Below are 16,072 nucleotides of genomic sequence, written 5' to 3' on the forward strand. Positions count from 1 at the left end.
AGCACCAGCTTTGCTGTCAGACTTGGGGAGGGGAGGTTATCAGTGCTTTCCCAGTTGTTCCAAATCTTTCTCAGGAATGTGGAGGGCCTGTACTAGGATGATGAACTTCATAGATTAGCTGTTTTCCCTCTATTTTCCCTTCTTTACACCGTGGGTATAGTACACAGTTGATTACTAGGACATGAAAATACCTATGGGGAGGACTTGCAGTGGGCTTAAACTGCAGCAAGGGAATTAGGTTAGATGGTAAGAAAAATTACTGATAAACTCTGAAGTAAGAGGAAAGATGTGGATTCTTTGCTTTGGAAAAACCTCATTTATTCTTTCTTGTGGGGTTGATTTTGGGTTTTTTTTCTTTTCCTTAGTTTGCACTGGCAATGAGTTGCTTTATTCCCAGAACTGCCCAGCTGAGTAGCTCACCTATGAATTATTGAATAGTAAGATAACTGTTTCTCTGCCAAAAGTTAATGCATATAGGATGCTTTTGGGGAAGGAATATCATTGGTTGGCTGTTAGTGAATGTTTGCATCTAAACTATTTATATGCTGTTGGGAGTGGCGTGTCACTGCCAGCCCAATTTGTTAAACAGAGGCATTTAATAACAGATGTGTGGGTGTGAGGGGACACTTTGTTATCTTGTGGAAGACAGGCAGAACCTGAGTGAAATGTTGGTGGTCTGGCACTGCTACATATGGGAGGGCTCTCCTCTTGTGGGTATGTGCGTGGGCAGGAGAAGGAAGGCTGGGCAGATCCACCCTGGCTGTCATGCTGCTTCACCATATCATAATTAGCAAACTTCGTTGTGAGATAGAGAAAATATTTTCATGTTAGTCTGTGGGGAAAAAAAATCTAAGTTTGGGGTTATGCCATTGGTCTGGCAGTACTTGAAGGTATTAGTTTTGGAATGCCCACTCTCATCCTCTATATTTCCCCAGTGAACAACTTGGCTGATTGGATGGTGTATGGGTGGGGGAGGGCTTAGCAGCATGCATTTCACATATAAATGTGCATGTGTTTTCTGTACATGCAGCATCTTTTTCTGCTTATCTTTTTCAGTTAGGGGAGTGCACTGTTTTAAAATGAGACACTAGAAGTAAGTGAGGCATGGGAATGAGGTGGCTTTACACTGCAGAAGAATACTTGTCTTTGTAGCATCTTGTTAGTGTGAATTAATTGGGCAGTGAGTCTGAGTGGCATTCCAGCATGTCTGGGACAGATCTGTTTTTGAGGAGGCCTATCTGGGAGGCTAAAGGTCTGGAAATTCCCACCCAGGATGGACTTTCTTCAAAGCACTCTGTAAAGCGAGCAAGGGGTCTCATGTATTAATCAGCACAGTTCATCATGCAGAAGAGGAAATCCTTTAGTAAATCCCTCTTTATTAATAGGTGAAGACTGTTTGAGCTAATTGGCTTGGAAAGTTCAGGGAAGAGGAAAGAAGAAAAGCTGGTAGTGAATACATTTCATTTGCTCTTCTTTTAGAAGCAGTCAACTAGCACAGAACTAAGCATTCTCTGAGCCCTGCCTCTTCAGACCCTGCTCTCACTTGTCTAGCAGAAAATTTACTCTAGCAAATTTGTTTTCCTTGAAATAACAATATTTGCAACTTGGCTTTCCAGCACTATGCAAAAACCACACGTTATCTCTTCATGCATGGAGAGACTGAAGTGCAAAGGCAAAAGCCATATAAGATAAAAGAATGAGATTTGGCTTTCAGCTGAAACAGGTTGAGCAAGCCTTCCTGTATCTCCCTTCTTCTAACTACTCAATTATATATTAAACAAGCATATGAGACTGGGCTTGTAAATATGGGTTGGATATTTGTCCCCACATGGAAAACTGTTGGTGCCTAATGCGTGTTGCTAGGGTGTGGGGTGTAGGTGCAGTTGCAAGGAACAGAATTGCTCAGTTGTGATTTCCCAGCCCTGTGACAATAAAAGAGCTTCCCTTTCGTTCAGATAGAGAGTTTTGGTCTCTTCTGGAGCTGAATGCTCCCCTGTTCTGCAGATCCTGGTTTGTCTTTAGGCTTGTCACTGATTTCTGTGCGTAAGTCCACTTCAACAAGAGCCTTTCTTTGCCTTTCATCCATTCTGGATTGAGCAGCCTCATGATAACATTGCCAGTTTCTAATTTAAGGAATTTTTTTTTCTCTATTTACCTCACAAATAAAAAGCTTCAAAGTGCATCTCTGCTATCCTAGGATGCTCTGACTTCATCACTGGAGAAAGAAACATCTCTGCCTTCTGGAGGCATCTGAATTTGATGGGAACCTGCAGCAATTTGACAGCATTGCAAGGGCCAAGTATTTCTTGCTGAGTTATGCCCAAGCAGGACAGCACAGTGACAGTGAAAGGAGAGACTGTGGTCTCTCCACTGAGCTCTTGTAAGGAAAAGCCCTAGTTTAGTTTTACCTTTTCTCAAGACTAAAACTAAAACAGACTTTAACCAAACGGACCATAAGTCTAAACTATGAGAAGACACTTCTGACTCACCTAGCAGGATCAGCATTTCTGTTCTGATTATTTCCAGTAAAACTAAGAAAATAAGAGGCTATTGAGACACAAGCAGCATTCATTGGTGCTTGACATCTCGCTGTTGTACTTCCCTCACTGCTGCCCTTCATCACTGTGAGCAATGTTAGCTCACCAGCCCTTTGGTGCAGAGCATCTGCTCTGGCTCACAGCGAGGAGCTGTCTGCAGCCCAGCTTGGCTTTAGGGTGCCTGGCACGCTGGAGTAGGTTCCTGTGTTTGGCTCACTGGAATTGCTGCTAACCAGCTAATTCTGCTGCAAAGGCAGAGCGCCCTGCCTTGTGTTTCACAGCAGCAGCATCTTAACAAGGTTGGTGAAGGACCCTCACTTCAACACTGCCTCTTTACCCCTTTCATCACTGCTGTTGCCAGCAAGCTCTTCTAGAGTTAGGCTGTGTGCTGAGAGAGAACAGTAATTGTCTATAATTGTTTACTGTGTTTCTTGCCAAGGGATCCTGAAGTTCTCTATGTGCACAGAGGTTTTTTTACCTTCTGGAAGCCTAGCAACTTGCTGCCTGCAATGTGGAGGCTGCTTAAAAGAGCACTTTGATACAGGTGCTGGATTTCAAGGGAGATACAGGAAGGCATTTGAGGAGCCTCTGGATGAGGACTCACCTTTGGAACTGGGCTAAAAACTTAAAGAGCATCATAGCAGCTTAGCAAGCCAGAATAGCCAAATACAACTTCCTTATAGTCAGCAGAAATGCTGCTTCCCTGTGAGTATAAGAAGCACCTTGAAAATCATTGTCCTTTTTGCAGCTCCCTAAAGATGTCTGTGCGGGGCTCATATCACAGGTCTCTCCTCCAAGACAGCCCCCATGTCAGGTGTACTGGAGCTGTTCAGTTCCTAGTTCTGGAGAGTAGCAGCACCAGCTCATTTAAGCAAGATTTCTTTTGCCTTTAAGCCAGAGAAAAAGAACAGAAACAGAAAAGTCTGTGTTGTTAGGAGTCAGGTTTTATGGACTGAATCCCTGCCTTTGTGGTGAGTCTGCCTTTTGTGTTTAACCTCCTTGAACAAGTGTGAGCTCCCCAGTAGGCATTGGAGGCCAGAACTGATGTCTGGCTCTGTAATTGCTGTTGACCTTCCTTCGTTTTCATATCTATTGGGAACCTTGGGGAATAACTGACCCCTGGTGTAGTTCTCTATACTTTGTAAGGATGGGATAACCTGCTTCAGCTCTCTCTCCAGAAAACCCAGGAACTCCAGGACTACCTGGAGAGTTAATATTCATTGGGTGTTTTCTAGTGCAAGAGACAAGGGGAGAAAATATAATCAATTTTTAATTGATAGACACTTTCAGACATTCCCTTTGCAAGATGGTAACGTAGTCCTGGAGCCTGTCCCAGTGCAAATCAAGTAAATCCCATTTTCCAGCTGAAGAAGACTAAATATCTTCTGCATCCTTGGCTGCCCTGGTGTTCCAGTGACCTAAGGAAGCCTCTGGAGCATTCCAGCCCTGTTCTTCTGTGACCCTTTACCAGCCCCAGACACTCCCTCAATGAGGCCCAGGAGGGCACTTTTCTTGCAGCACGTCCTTGCAGGTGGCACTTTGTCCAGTTTCAGACCTTTTCCTCTGTCCCAGCCCCATGCCTGGCACAGTTAGATTCAGTGAGGGAAGCTGCTTTCCAACCCCTCTCTCTCCTCCTCATGAGACAGACTGCTCTGAGTACATCTGAAGTAGCTGTGCCATTTTTTTGAGCCTTCTTTTTTCTCTTCTCTCCCCTTAGTCTCTTTCTTTTCCCTATATCACCAGCTGGCCTAGATTATAATGTGAGACCCCACTGGCTTCAATTAAGGATCAGATGTGACTGAAGAAATGGGATAGCAGCTAGGGATGGAGATGATACATGCATGGCACTAGGTCTAATCAAACAACTTCTCACATTATTCTCACTGTGAGGTGGGAGACGTGTGAGCCCAAGGCAAGTCAGCACTCGAAGCACTGGCAGAGACACATCCCCAGGAAAGCCATCCCTAATGAGCTGACCGTGCCGCTCAGCACGGCAGCCCCAGCTCAGGCAGGGCTGCTTTTAATCCACCTAAGCACAGCAAAGGGCCCAAAGACTTAGAGCTGAGAACAAGGTACCGGGAAGACAATCAGCCACGTCAAACAGAGGCTGCCAGGTGGAGGGGATGATGGGGATGATTGTACGTGGGGATACCCACAGATGCATTTGTGCCCCCTGTGTAGGGGGACACGCATCCATCAGTGGTCCCGTCCCGTTCGTGTCTGTATATAAACTGCCGGCACACCCTGGAGATGGGACACTGTGTGCCCACACGTGGGACGCTGCATGCAGCACCTTCATCTGTGGTGGAGATAGAGATGTCACTGGTGTCACAGAGCTGTTGGGTCTTGCTGGGGTCAGGCTATGGGAGGAGGCTGGTGTGCTGAGCCCCTTCCTAGCACAGCTCTGTTCAGGGCAGCAGGGATGCAGAGTGACCCATGGTTGTTGGTGGACCCGTGTCTGTGGTGCTGCAGATGCTGGGTGTTGAATGTTTTTGGGCCTGGCTGTGCTTGGCAACTCTGTGGACCTTTAGAGGGGGCAGATGCTCTGTGGATCTCTAGGGCATAGAAACTGTGGAAGAGCACTTGCTTTGAACCTGGAGAAGGTCAGCTGTGATTGTGCTGAAACTGCTATAAATCTCTTACATTCAAGCTAACAGCTGTTTTGTGTTCAGGACACTTTTCTCATTTTAGATGGAGAGCTTCTGTTTATCCCCACACTGTAATGTTTTAATTAAGAGTTTATTGCAAGTGAAACATGTCTGTCAGAGACAGTGGGGATTTAAGTCCTCTCTCATTGCATTAAATAAGGAATAACCCAAACTGTACCAATCCAGCTTTCTCCTTGCTGTGCCTCAACCATGTCCAAGTTGTGAGGTTCCCATAAATTTTTACAAGTGCTAAAAAACTGCAAAAGACATAGTAGTCTCCCTTTGCTGAGGAGGTGAGCGCACATCACCATTCACATTCTCACACTACTGGCAGAGAAGCTGACATGGATAGATGTGACTCACCTCCCAACATCAGGGAATTGTTGCTAGAGATAAAAATAGGACCCAGAGTCCCTGTAGCCAGTCCGTGATGTGTTGTATCGATGTATTTGGGAGGGGCCTTCCAAAACCCTTTCAGGTCCATGGGGAAAGCTGGTGCAGATCCCTCCATCTATACACAGTGTCCTTGATAACCCTGCCAAACACTGACAAGAAGAAATGACTGCTTGGGAACTTACCTTCCTGCTCAGGGAGTGCATTTTGTGCTGTATTGCAGGACCAGTCATTCTGATTAAATCTGAGGATTGAATCCAAGCTGTGAGACAGCTGCTGGTGCTGCACTTCTCACATGAGAGAGCAGAGCTTGGTAGCTCCTCCAAGCAGTGCTCAGTGTGGGATGAGTGCTTGCTAAAGGTTACCCCTGCCTCATAAGTGGGAGAGAGGTAGAATGTGGCCCCAGCCCAGTCAGAAGGGATTGTCAGACAACTTTTGCTTTTGGTGTGATGGATCCTGGCTTCAACCCCTTGGAAATCATAGGTATCTGTCTTGTCAGAGGTGCTCGGGGTGACCGTGCTGGGTGAGGCAGCTGCTCCCTGATGGCTTCCCTGTCTGTTGCTCTGTTGGGTCTCCAGTCCCCCCCGTGGTGGAGCCGGCCTTCCAGGACGTGCGGCAGGGCATGGGGCACAGCGTCACCCTGCGCTGCACCATGCTCAAGGGCAGCCCCATGAAGGTGGCCACCTCCGTCTGGCGCTTCAACGGGAGCCTCCTGGCGCAGCCCCTGGTAGAGCAGCAGGACTACTCGGAGCTCAAGGTGGACAGCGTCAGCCGGGAGACCAGTGGGAACTATGAGTGCAGCATCTCCAACGACGTGGGGGTCTCCACCTGCCTCTTCCAGGTGTCTGGTAAGTCACAGAATGCACAGCAGAGCAAGCTGTTGGATGGGGTCATGTATCGATGCAGGAGACCCCCAGCCAGGGAATAATGTGCTCTGACTCCATAATTCAGGAGGCTGAACAATTGCTTTATGAAGCTATATTATATTACACTAATACTATATTACAACTATACTAAAGAGATACTCAAGAAAACCCCGTCACTGTCTGGAGACAGCCATGACACAGCTTTGACCTAATTGGCCTATCAATCCAAACCATCGCCTTCAGTAAACAATCTCCGTAACACATTCTACATGTGCCGAACAACGGGAGCAGCAAGTAGAGAAGTTCATCTCTGTGCTTCTCACTGCCTTTCCCAGGAAAAGTCCTGGGAGAGAGAATTATGTCTCTCTCTGTTCAGAGAATGTAATACCACAGTCCTGGGAAGCTTGCCGCTCATAAGCTGGTGCCACTACAATGCCTCTATTGCTTCCTGTGTGCCCAGCATTCTGTTCAGGAGGAATAATTTTCCATAAGCCAGCAGGGAGATCTGTCTCCATCATTCAGGCAGATGGACATGGAGAAGCTAAGTGCTAGCCCCTGTTAGATTTTAGCAGTGTTTGACCACTTACAGGACTTAAACTCAAGGCCACAGTCAGCTTTGAAGCTTGGACAACCCGTATCATCAAACAGACAGTATTGAGCAAGGGGAAGTGAAAAGCTCTGTACATCCCTTCAGGAGGCTCCAAAAAATCTGATTTCCTCTTTAAAAGCAAAGAAAGAAACAAAAACTGTATTATGTATTCCCATGCCTTCTCTATGACTCCTGTCTGTCTGTGTCTCACAGTGCTTTCTAGAAAAAGCATGAGCTGGAAATGGTTGCTAGTACACAGTGGATTTGCTGCTCACAGTTTTCTTTGAATCCATCATCCCCTCTAACAGGCCTCCTCTGCAGCACCTGCAACTGCACAGAGGGATGGCAGACTTATAGCATCTAACACTGCACATCTGACCTGGCCTCTCCAGCTGATCATTAAATCTGCTTTTCCCATGACCCCAGAACTGACTTGGGCGCAATTTTCTAGAAGAGCTGTCCTATGAAGTTGCCTTGATAAGCAATAAATTCAGTCCAAATACTCAGGTTTGAGTCCAGGGCCAATTTATAATACTTTTCAAGCCTGGGCTGAAAAAAATGAGAATGAGTTACATCCAGAGAGGCCTGATTTTGAAGCAAGCCTTTCCTAGGGTTTGGGAAAGCTCAGGTATGCTGTAACTCTGGGATGCTTACAGAAATGGGGGAACCCAAACTACTTCTACTATTTGGGTCCCTTTTCAGGACCTTGCTCTCACCCCTTGAGATTTCCTGGCATTTGTCTTGCAGCGAATTTTGCTTGAAAGCTTTGGCCCTCTCTACCCTCTCTACCCTTTTCATATGCTTGTAACTCTCGCATCACTAAGTGATAGCAAACCAAATCCCTCTATGAGCCATCACAGAAAGCTGCATCCCTGTCAAGCCTGGGAATGCTCCCAGGAATTTCTTGCTGGTGGCAGCAACAAATACTCATTGGCACCCCGTGTGCCATGCTGTGCCTCAGATAAGATCCACTCAGCAGAAGGTAGGATTCATGCCTAGAGACACTGATCAGGAAAGCAGCAAGCTTTTATTTTTCCTGCATCCCTTCTCCTTTTCCAAGACATTGATATCTGATTGTAGCTGTTCAACTCCAGACATCTCTGCCTGTGTCCTGGACAGTTACAAATTAATTAGGCTTTCTGAGCCTGTAGAGCAACCTGAAAAATATTCCAGTGACTAGACTGCTCTGCTTGGACTCAGGATTGCTGGAGTTTTAATTCCCATCAGCTACAGCCTTCCTATCTGAGCAGAGAAAGTGGCATGGTCTCTTTTTGTTTCTGTTTCTTCTCTGTGGAAAAAAAAATACCATAAACCTTCCTATGTGACAGAAAGTGACTCATTTTTGACTGTGGGGCATTCAGGTGCACTGAAAATACAGTACATGTATCTGACCAGGATGGGATTATTTTCTTCTATGAATGAAGGGCTAGCTTTTCAAAATGTTTTGGAAGGATAGTGAAACATCCAACCCATTCCTCTTGAGGAAGTTATCAGGGCAGCCCATACTGTTCATCATCTGCTCCCTCACTAGCCACAAGCACAGAAGAGCCTCAAAGAGAGACATGGATAATCTTCAGCTCTTCCCATCAGCTGTAAGCAAAAGACAAAACTTTCCAGCCATAGTAAAAGCTTCCAGAAGGAAGTTCTGAAAGTATTTTGATATGCAGCATTTCTGTAAAAAAGCACTTGTTTTTTCTAGCTTCTATTTCTATCTTGTAGTCAATTAATAATGAATTAATATCATGCAAGATGATGATTATCAGTTCTGATTTTATTTCGAAATCCATTATAAAGCTTGACTTCCATAGTCAATACAAGTTGAATAAGCAGCAATTAGTCTCCGAGGTGGTTCTGAACTTCTTGCTTGCGCAAAAATTCAAGTCAATAAAAATAATAAGACAAAAAGGACTTGGAAATAAATATCAATATTATACATCTGAGTTCATAAAAAACAAACATTGAATCCTGTCGAGCCTAATTATAACCACACAGAATGGCAGGGCCAGTGATTCAAGTGGAAGGGTGCAGCAGACATCCTGAGGAGGTGTTGTTTATTCCTGTTCTGCTCTCCAGCATCCCTTGCTGCCCAGACATCTTTCTTGTCCCTGCTGGTTCAGACTGGACCCGAACCCAGAACTTGAGCTTTCATTCCAGTCCAACTCCTGCCTGGGTCAGGACAGGACCTGCCAAAAATTGAAGTTCACTGGGTGAAATGATCATAATTTCAAATAGGGCAAAACCAGTTGTGGGTAAGACCTGTGCTCCCTGTGCATTAGTCCTCCAGCTGCTGGGCTGCATGGCAGGAGCCTTCAAATTATGTTTGGTTGTGATTCAGGACAGAAACTGCTGAGGAAATGACGGGTAGTCCCTTCTTCTCTGAACTGCTCGTTTTCTCTCTGGTACGTTTTTCCTTCTGTGTTTCCCTTCTCCAGCTGTGCGTTGTTTTTAAGGAGAGACATGGGTTTGAAAAAGACATCTCCGCCCCTGCCAAAGCTCCCACTGCTTTTACCCAGGCTGAGGTCAGTGTCCTCTTTGCTGCCGAGTTGACTGTTGTGTTACAAAGAGGCTGGAGCACTGTGTTGCCAAGGCAGGGGAGATGCAGAAGGTGCAAGGTCTCCTTTTTAATGCCGTGGTCTCTGTGTGATAAATAACACTTTTCCTATGACCTACTGGCCAAATGATCTTTCCTCAGGGTTTGTTAGCAGGAGTCTCTGTAAAGCAGCAGATGAAACGGGAGAAATGCCAGTTTAAAACCGTTACTTCAATCTAAACTACAAAGCAAGAGAGAAAAGATTAGAGTTGGTTCCAGCTGGAGAACTGGAGTTGTTCCCACCTTCTCAGGTGCTGGTCATGTCCCACTGGTGTTGCAGGGCTGCTAATCCTCCCAACAGTTTAGGCTGTGAAAGCAGTAGTGATTCACAGAAAACAGTGGCACATTTGTGCAAAGTAACAATGTCCATTGTGTTAGAGGCAGGTCGATAAGCTGGGTGAGTGGAGCTCTTCCACTCTCACCACGTCTCTTTGAAATTTTTGTTCCCCTTGATCCCACTCTTTTACTTTCCTCCCTCTTTTTTCTTTTTTTCCCCTCCAGCAAAAGCTTATAGCCCAGAGTTTTACTATGACACTCCCAACCCCACCTTGAGCCAGAGGCAATCCAAGAATTACTCTTACGTCTTGCAGTGGACCCAGAAGGAGCCTGATGCTGTGGATCCCATCCTCAAGTACCGCCTGGAAGTCCGGCAGGTAAGGTCTGCTCTCCTGGAGCCCCAGCATTTGGCCTTTCAGGGGGCAATTACACCAATGTTTTCTTGCTGATTAAGACCTGAAGGTGATGAAATTGGCAGATCCTGATGGTCTTGCACCTTCCCCACTGAATGGAAGAGACAGCTCGGTGTTCACTTTTACCTCTGGGGTTGGGTACAGTCAAGGTCTTTCAAAGCCCTGTGGCTGCAGTTGGGCTGTTCATGCTCAGTGTTTTGAATGGGGTTTCAGTGGGAACAATGCCTTCTAGTCATTAGTTGGTGGTGTAGATTTTGTAGGCCAGAGATTCAAACGAGTGGAATTCCATCCTCCTCGCTCATATGGAAAAAAGGGAATAAGCTGAAGAGCTCTCCAGGCAGGAACTGCAGGAAAAAGTCAATGGCTGTTTGTGTTGCAGAAGGGCTTTCATCCTGTCACACTAACTAAGCTATTTGGACTGTATGAACTCTGCAGGGGAAGAGAAGTGGGTTTCAAGGTTTCTGAGTTTGAAGGAAAATCATACTGGGCGTGGGGGCTGGGGTAGAGAACTGAGTTAATCTGAAGACATCGCTGGTTGGAGAAAGTTAGGGAAAGGAGTTTGATATTTTTAAAGAGCACATTATCTTAGCAGGGTTGCCAGGTGCTTTCATCCACACCCAGCAAAGCGCCCGCATTCACCATTTTTGAAAAATGGGGACATGAAAAATTGGTGGTTTGTGCCATTCTCATTGGTAGCTGAGAAGCAAATGCATTTTGCAAGGAAAATTTTGTTTACTGTAGATAGAAAACAAAATAATTAAAAAGATTCAAGTGTCTCTTTCCTCTAGTTCTGCACAGTAGGCTCCAATTTTATGTCTCCATTTGATTGTGAGCTCTCTGGGGTGGGACAGCCTTTGTTTGTTACTCACACCGTATGGAGCACGTTGTCAGTACTTAATAATAATACAGGACCCGGGGGAGCCTCTAATAATGAAGGCAGTTTGTCATAGTAGATCTTCCCTCTGAGCCAAGTTTTGCTATTATCAGCCCTGCAACTCAATGAACAAATTTGTGGGTTTTATCCTTCTCCAGTAAGTTGAGTTTTTTTCCTTTTTGCACAGTGTCTAAAAGTAATCTTGGTTCTGTCCTTCATTGAGCTCCTACTAAAAGGGATCAAGAAAAGGGAAAATCACTTTTCTGCTTTAAATTACGACATGGAGGGAGCTGAGTGCCATGCAAATTTAAACACACACACCCAGTTTGGTTCATACCCCACTGGTTACTGCTGTTACTGTTTGCAGCATCACGATGTAGCTGTGACTGCTGAGTGTTGTGTTTTAGAGGAGCATGATGCTGAGGCCCTGCTGTGTATGGGCCCAGTCATGTGTATGGGAAAGCTCTTAGAAATGGCTACAGGTGTCGTCCTGGTGGCCTGGAACTGAGTTAGGAAAGGCAGAGAGAGGAAGAGAGAGGGAAGCTTTGTTCCCACTTCTGTCAAGCACGAGAAGGAAACGCTTTGTTATGATACTGCTGTAAAAAATGAACCCTTCCCTGGCTGAAACTAAGACACATTGGAAAAGGTTTTCATGGTATTTCCTCCTCCTGGCTTTTCTCCAATGAAAACACTTGTATTTCATGGTGAGGTCTCCACCTCCATGAGCCATAGTGAGGTCTTACGGAGCCCTTTTCATTTCCTTGTCCCAGAGGATCATATCCCCTCTCACATCCAGCCTGCTGCTTCCTTCTGTTCATGTGCTGCCTTCCCAGGGTTTTCATTGTGACATCTCACTTGGGCTCCAAGCAGCCTTTTGCCACCTTCTGACCTTTCACTCCCTCCCTTGCTCCATCACCCTCTCCCATGTCCTGCAGATTCTGCTGCTTTATCACATCTTCTTCTCTGTGCTGGGGCCCCTGGACTAAGCTGTGCATCCTTCTGTTCCATTGTTGGACTGCAAAACATAGTGGCCTTAGTGAATATAACTGAAAAGCTCAAAAGCCTAAAAGTGTTACTGACTGGAGAGCTCTTAAGAAAGGGGATTTGTCTGCCTGAGAGTGGAGCTGCTGTTTGCCTGCGCACACTCCTCACTGGACACGCTGGCTTTCAAGGCACCAGCTGTGGTGGCACAAAAATCCTCCTAGAGAGCTTGGATTGGAGTGGAATATTCTCCTTAGGTGAAACAGGCATTACACGTGGCCAGACACAACTGATTTATTGCCAGCATCAAGCTGGGGAAAGCTCACCCAGCCAGCCCACTTTCTCCCCCAGTCCCAGGAGTTCTGCAGCCCCAGTGGTCGTGGCAGGGGCTCTTCAGGATGAATGAATGTGGCAGCCTGCAGTCTTGGGTTAGTGAGGGGCTGTCAGGGGGAAGAGGGGATGAAAAGAGGAGAATTAACTCTTGCTGAGCTGGAATCCAAAAGGCAACCTGCTGGGATGCCCACTGGTCACTATTTAGTTTGCTGGTTTTCATTTTACACTCCCTGGTTTGCTCAAGGAGCTCTTGGCATATGTAATGTGAAGATCCCCAAGTAGCAGGATGTTTTGCAAGGCACCTGGGAACGCTTGAATTAAATTTGCTCGCTGCAGCTGCTGAAAATGGGGCTGGGTGAGAGTCAGAGTGCTGCTTATTAATTGGCTGGCGCCATGCCTCCTCCAATTCATCTTGTTCAGAAGCTTCCTAGAGCATTACTGGGGGGATTGCAAGCAGTCTGGGGGAATTTGGTTCCCTAAGCAGTGTGTGGGGGCTCCCAGCAAGATGGGCAGATGCACTTCCACCAGAGCTGATTGTTCCCAGCGCTGCAGAGCAGGCTGAGCGGCACAACAGAGGCACCAGTTCCAGCAGAATAAGAATTAACTTTTGATTAAAACCATATAAGCAGCTTGACAGCTTGGAGCCACTGACCCAGGAAAGTCCATATGATAGCAACTTGGAGCAAGCTTCTTGTGAAGCCTCTACTGTATGTCCCAGCAAAGGGGCTGTAATTTCCTGGAGGGTATCGTTCAGGTGGGCTTAGGCAGTGGCATTGCTGAGCGACAATTCAGAGGGGAAAACATGCCCAGTGAAGAACAGCAGGGGCCTCACAGCCGTCTCTCCTGACAGCTTGGGAGGTTTTTCCTTTCCTGCTGCAAGGCAACTGATCCAAATGCAACCACCTTGCTCCTCCTTACCCAGTGACCTCGATGAGGTCACAGCCTTGGGTGTTTTGGTTGTGGGCAGATGCCACAAGGCTTTTGCGCTATTTGTTTGGTCAACTTTTTTTTCTTCCATGTATTCTTGCAGTGTAGAAAAGGCTCTGAAGTACTGCATTCCAAATGAAAATTATTTTCATTGCTTGGGGATTCAAAGCAGCCTCCCCAAACCAGATCTTTGCTTAAAAAATAAAAAGCCTTTTAAGTTGCTTGTTTCTCTCTATGTATTTTATACCCATCCCAGGGCTCTGCTCTAACATTAAAGAGAAATGAAAAGCTGTCTAATACTGCAAGCAGGTTGCATCATGGAGGAAAGATCTAAGTTGGGCTGGTGGTTATGGTTTTGGGGAATTTTTGTGGCAGAATAACTGTGCACTTAATGAGCTGGAGCCCATCTGTGACCCGAGGCTGCTTCTGCTCTTGGTGCAGTAGGAAAGTTTAATCTTCACTGTTCCCCTCAAGGCGACCTGAGGCTGCTGTCTCCTCTGTACCTTCTCATGCACAGGCTCAGGCCAGAGCTGGGCCAGCTTTATATATTCCTGGCTTTCCCCTCCTCAGAGCAGGCTGAGTCTATGTGCCAGACAGACCCCTGAAATTTGCACTGGGCCAGGCCCCAGATCCATTTGCTAAATTGCTCCCTGGGTTGTCACTTCAGATTAATTCCTGCCAGGGAGACCATCTAATGAGACTGCCCCTGTGCAATGCCTGGGTATGGTCCCTCTTTGTTTGTACTTACATCCCCTCCATGTTGGATAAACATTCCCTGTTGTCTACAAAGCTCATCTGGGCTTGGGAGCTGGCTGCCACTTGCCTCATCAGCCAGCCAGAGCAGCATTAATGAGAGCTGCGGCCGTGGGGAGCCTGCATACCATGTGGGGAGGTGACAGATAACGGAGCTGTTGGGACAGACACAGGACAGGGGCATTAGCAGGAATTTAATGACTGTGATTAGAGTGGAAGGTTAAATCCACTGATGGCCATCCCAACACAGCAGGAGAGGTTTTATGCTGAGGTCCATGGACTATGGATCTGTATCACTTCATTTCTGCCTCTGAGTTGTTCCTTTTCTCTCCTCTGAGCCCACTTGGGCAGTGTCTGTCTGCTGCAGCCTGTCTTTGGCTTCATGGGCTCCTGGAGGCGGCCAGCCCTCGGAGGGCAGGGGGTCTCTCCCTCTGTGCACCGAGCAGGGGTGGAACTGCGTGACAGGGAGGGTGAACAGCAGTGCACCCGCCCACACTTCCCCATGAATGCTTGTTTGAGAATGCCTTTGGGTCCCAGGCTAGAAATGCTGTGATTGCAGAAAGGTGATGTACTTGAGCAGTGGTCACTCTTGCAGCAGCCCAGCCGCGTATCCTGGGCTGAACGAAATCCCTTTTCTTGGACAAAATTCCTTTTCTTCTGCACATGCAGCCGTGGCTTCAGGCAAGGATCAGGAAAACGAGCAGCTGGTGCCTTGGGGGGTGCCTGGGGGCTGCACCTTGGAGCGAGGGAGGGAGGAGGACGGGACACCAAAGGCTCGGTGAGGAGGCAGCTCTGCACAAGGCAGAGTTCAGTGTGGCAGAACTCGCTTCACAAAGGCTCTGACATTTTGCTGGCTCCACAGCACAACACTGCCATTGCCAAGGCAACCACTGCAGACCAGGCTGGGTCCATAGCCCTTATCCCAAGGCTCTCTGGTGCATTGTGACCCCACTGGCCCCATCCTGTGCATTCCCACAGTAGTATTGCAGGGAGGTTTTCAGCTGGGGGATGCTGCAAGAGCTAAGGAGGTGATATCTGGTTTAGGACTTAACTAAAAAGCAGTCAGGGCTATCCTAGTTTTCATACTAGAAAATTAAAAGCTTAAAGAAGAGTTGTAGCTTGTGAGCTAGGGAGGTATCCTTCCTCCTCTGGATAAAAATATGCTGCGTGGTGCACTGGCCTGGTGTTACCTGGAAAAAGGGAATGTGGTGCCGCATCCACCAAAAAAATCCTCCAGCTGACAGGCTGCTTAGTTGGACAGGCCAGTTTGATGTCCAGGGTAGGACGCAGACTGGGCACGTGGAACAGGGATGTGTGAGTCCCTTTACCCAGAGCATCACAATCACAGCTGGCTGCAACCAGGAAGGGAGTGTGGCTTTTCCTGAAGCAGCACATGGTGCTCATCATTGCACTTGATACAGGCTCTGCTGGTCCTCTCTCACTGATGCTAGGACTGGGGACTCCAGTGACTTGGCTTCACAGTGTTTGCCCAGCACTGAATCTCAAAGCAGACCTTCTGTTACAGGATGGCTCATAAGTCACATCTGTCAGAAAGCTTCTCTGGTCCTCTCTTCTTCTTTTGCCTCCCTTGTCTGCCAGTTTGATGTTTGATCACAGACTGCTGTCATATTGGATATCAAATCAACACAATTCCATCTACCTGCAGAACCATCCTCTGTAGTGGAAAAGGTCTTTTTTTTAGCTCTAACTATCCTATCTCCCTACTGATGCTTTTTTTTTTTCATTTCAACTTTTGTTCAGGCAGTGAGAATAGGCACATTATATCTGTGCTCTCAAGACAATTGCATTCAGTTGTGCTAGTGGCCTACATGATGCTGGGCAGGATTCATCCCTTAGGAAGAGGTGGAAAAGGATGCAGAAATAAGCCAGTG

At 46.9% G+C, this 16,072-nt stretch overlaps 1 protein-coding gene across 1 annotated transcript in view; it reads left to right on the forward strand.

Annotated features, from left to right (window-relative positions):
- MDGA1 (MAM domain containing glycosylphosphatidylinositol anchor 1) overlaps positions 1-16,072 on the forward strand; it is a 110,509-nt gene that overhangs the window by 57,189 nt on the left and 37,248 nt on the right. The window contains exons 10-11 of the mRNA XM_031059692.1: positions 6,157-6,426; positions 10,125-10,276. Of these exons, the coding sequence (XP_030915552.1) occupies positions 6,157-6,426; positions 10,125-10,276 (422 nt within the window). The remainder of the gene's footprint in view (positions 1-6,156; positions 6,427-10,124; positions 10,277-16,072) is intronic.

Source organism: Geospiza fortis, unplaced genomic scaffold (genome assembly GCF_000277835.1).
Source record: "Geospiza fortis unplaced genomic scaffold, GeoFor_1.0 scaffold41, whole genome shotgun sequence".
Classification (NCBI taxonomy): domain Eukaryota; kingdom Metazoa; phylum Chordata; class Aves; order Passeriformes; family Thraupidae; genus Geospiza; species Geospiza fortis.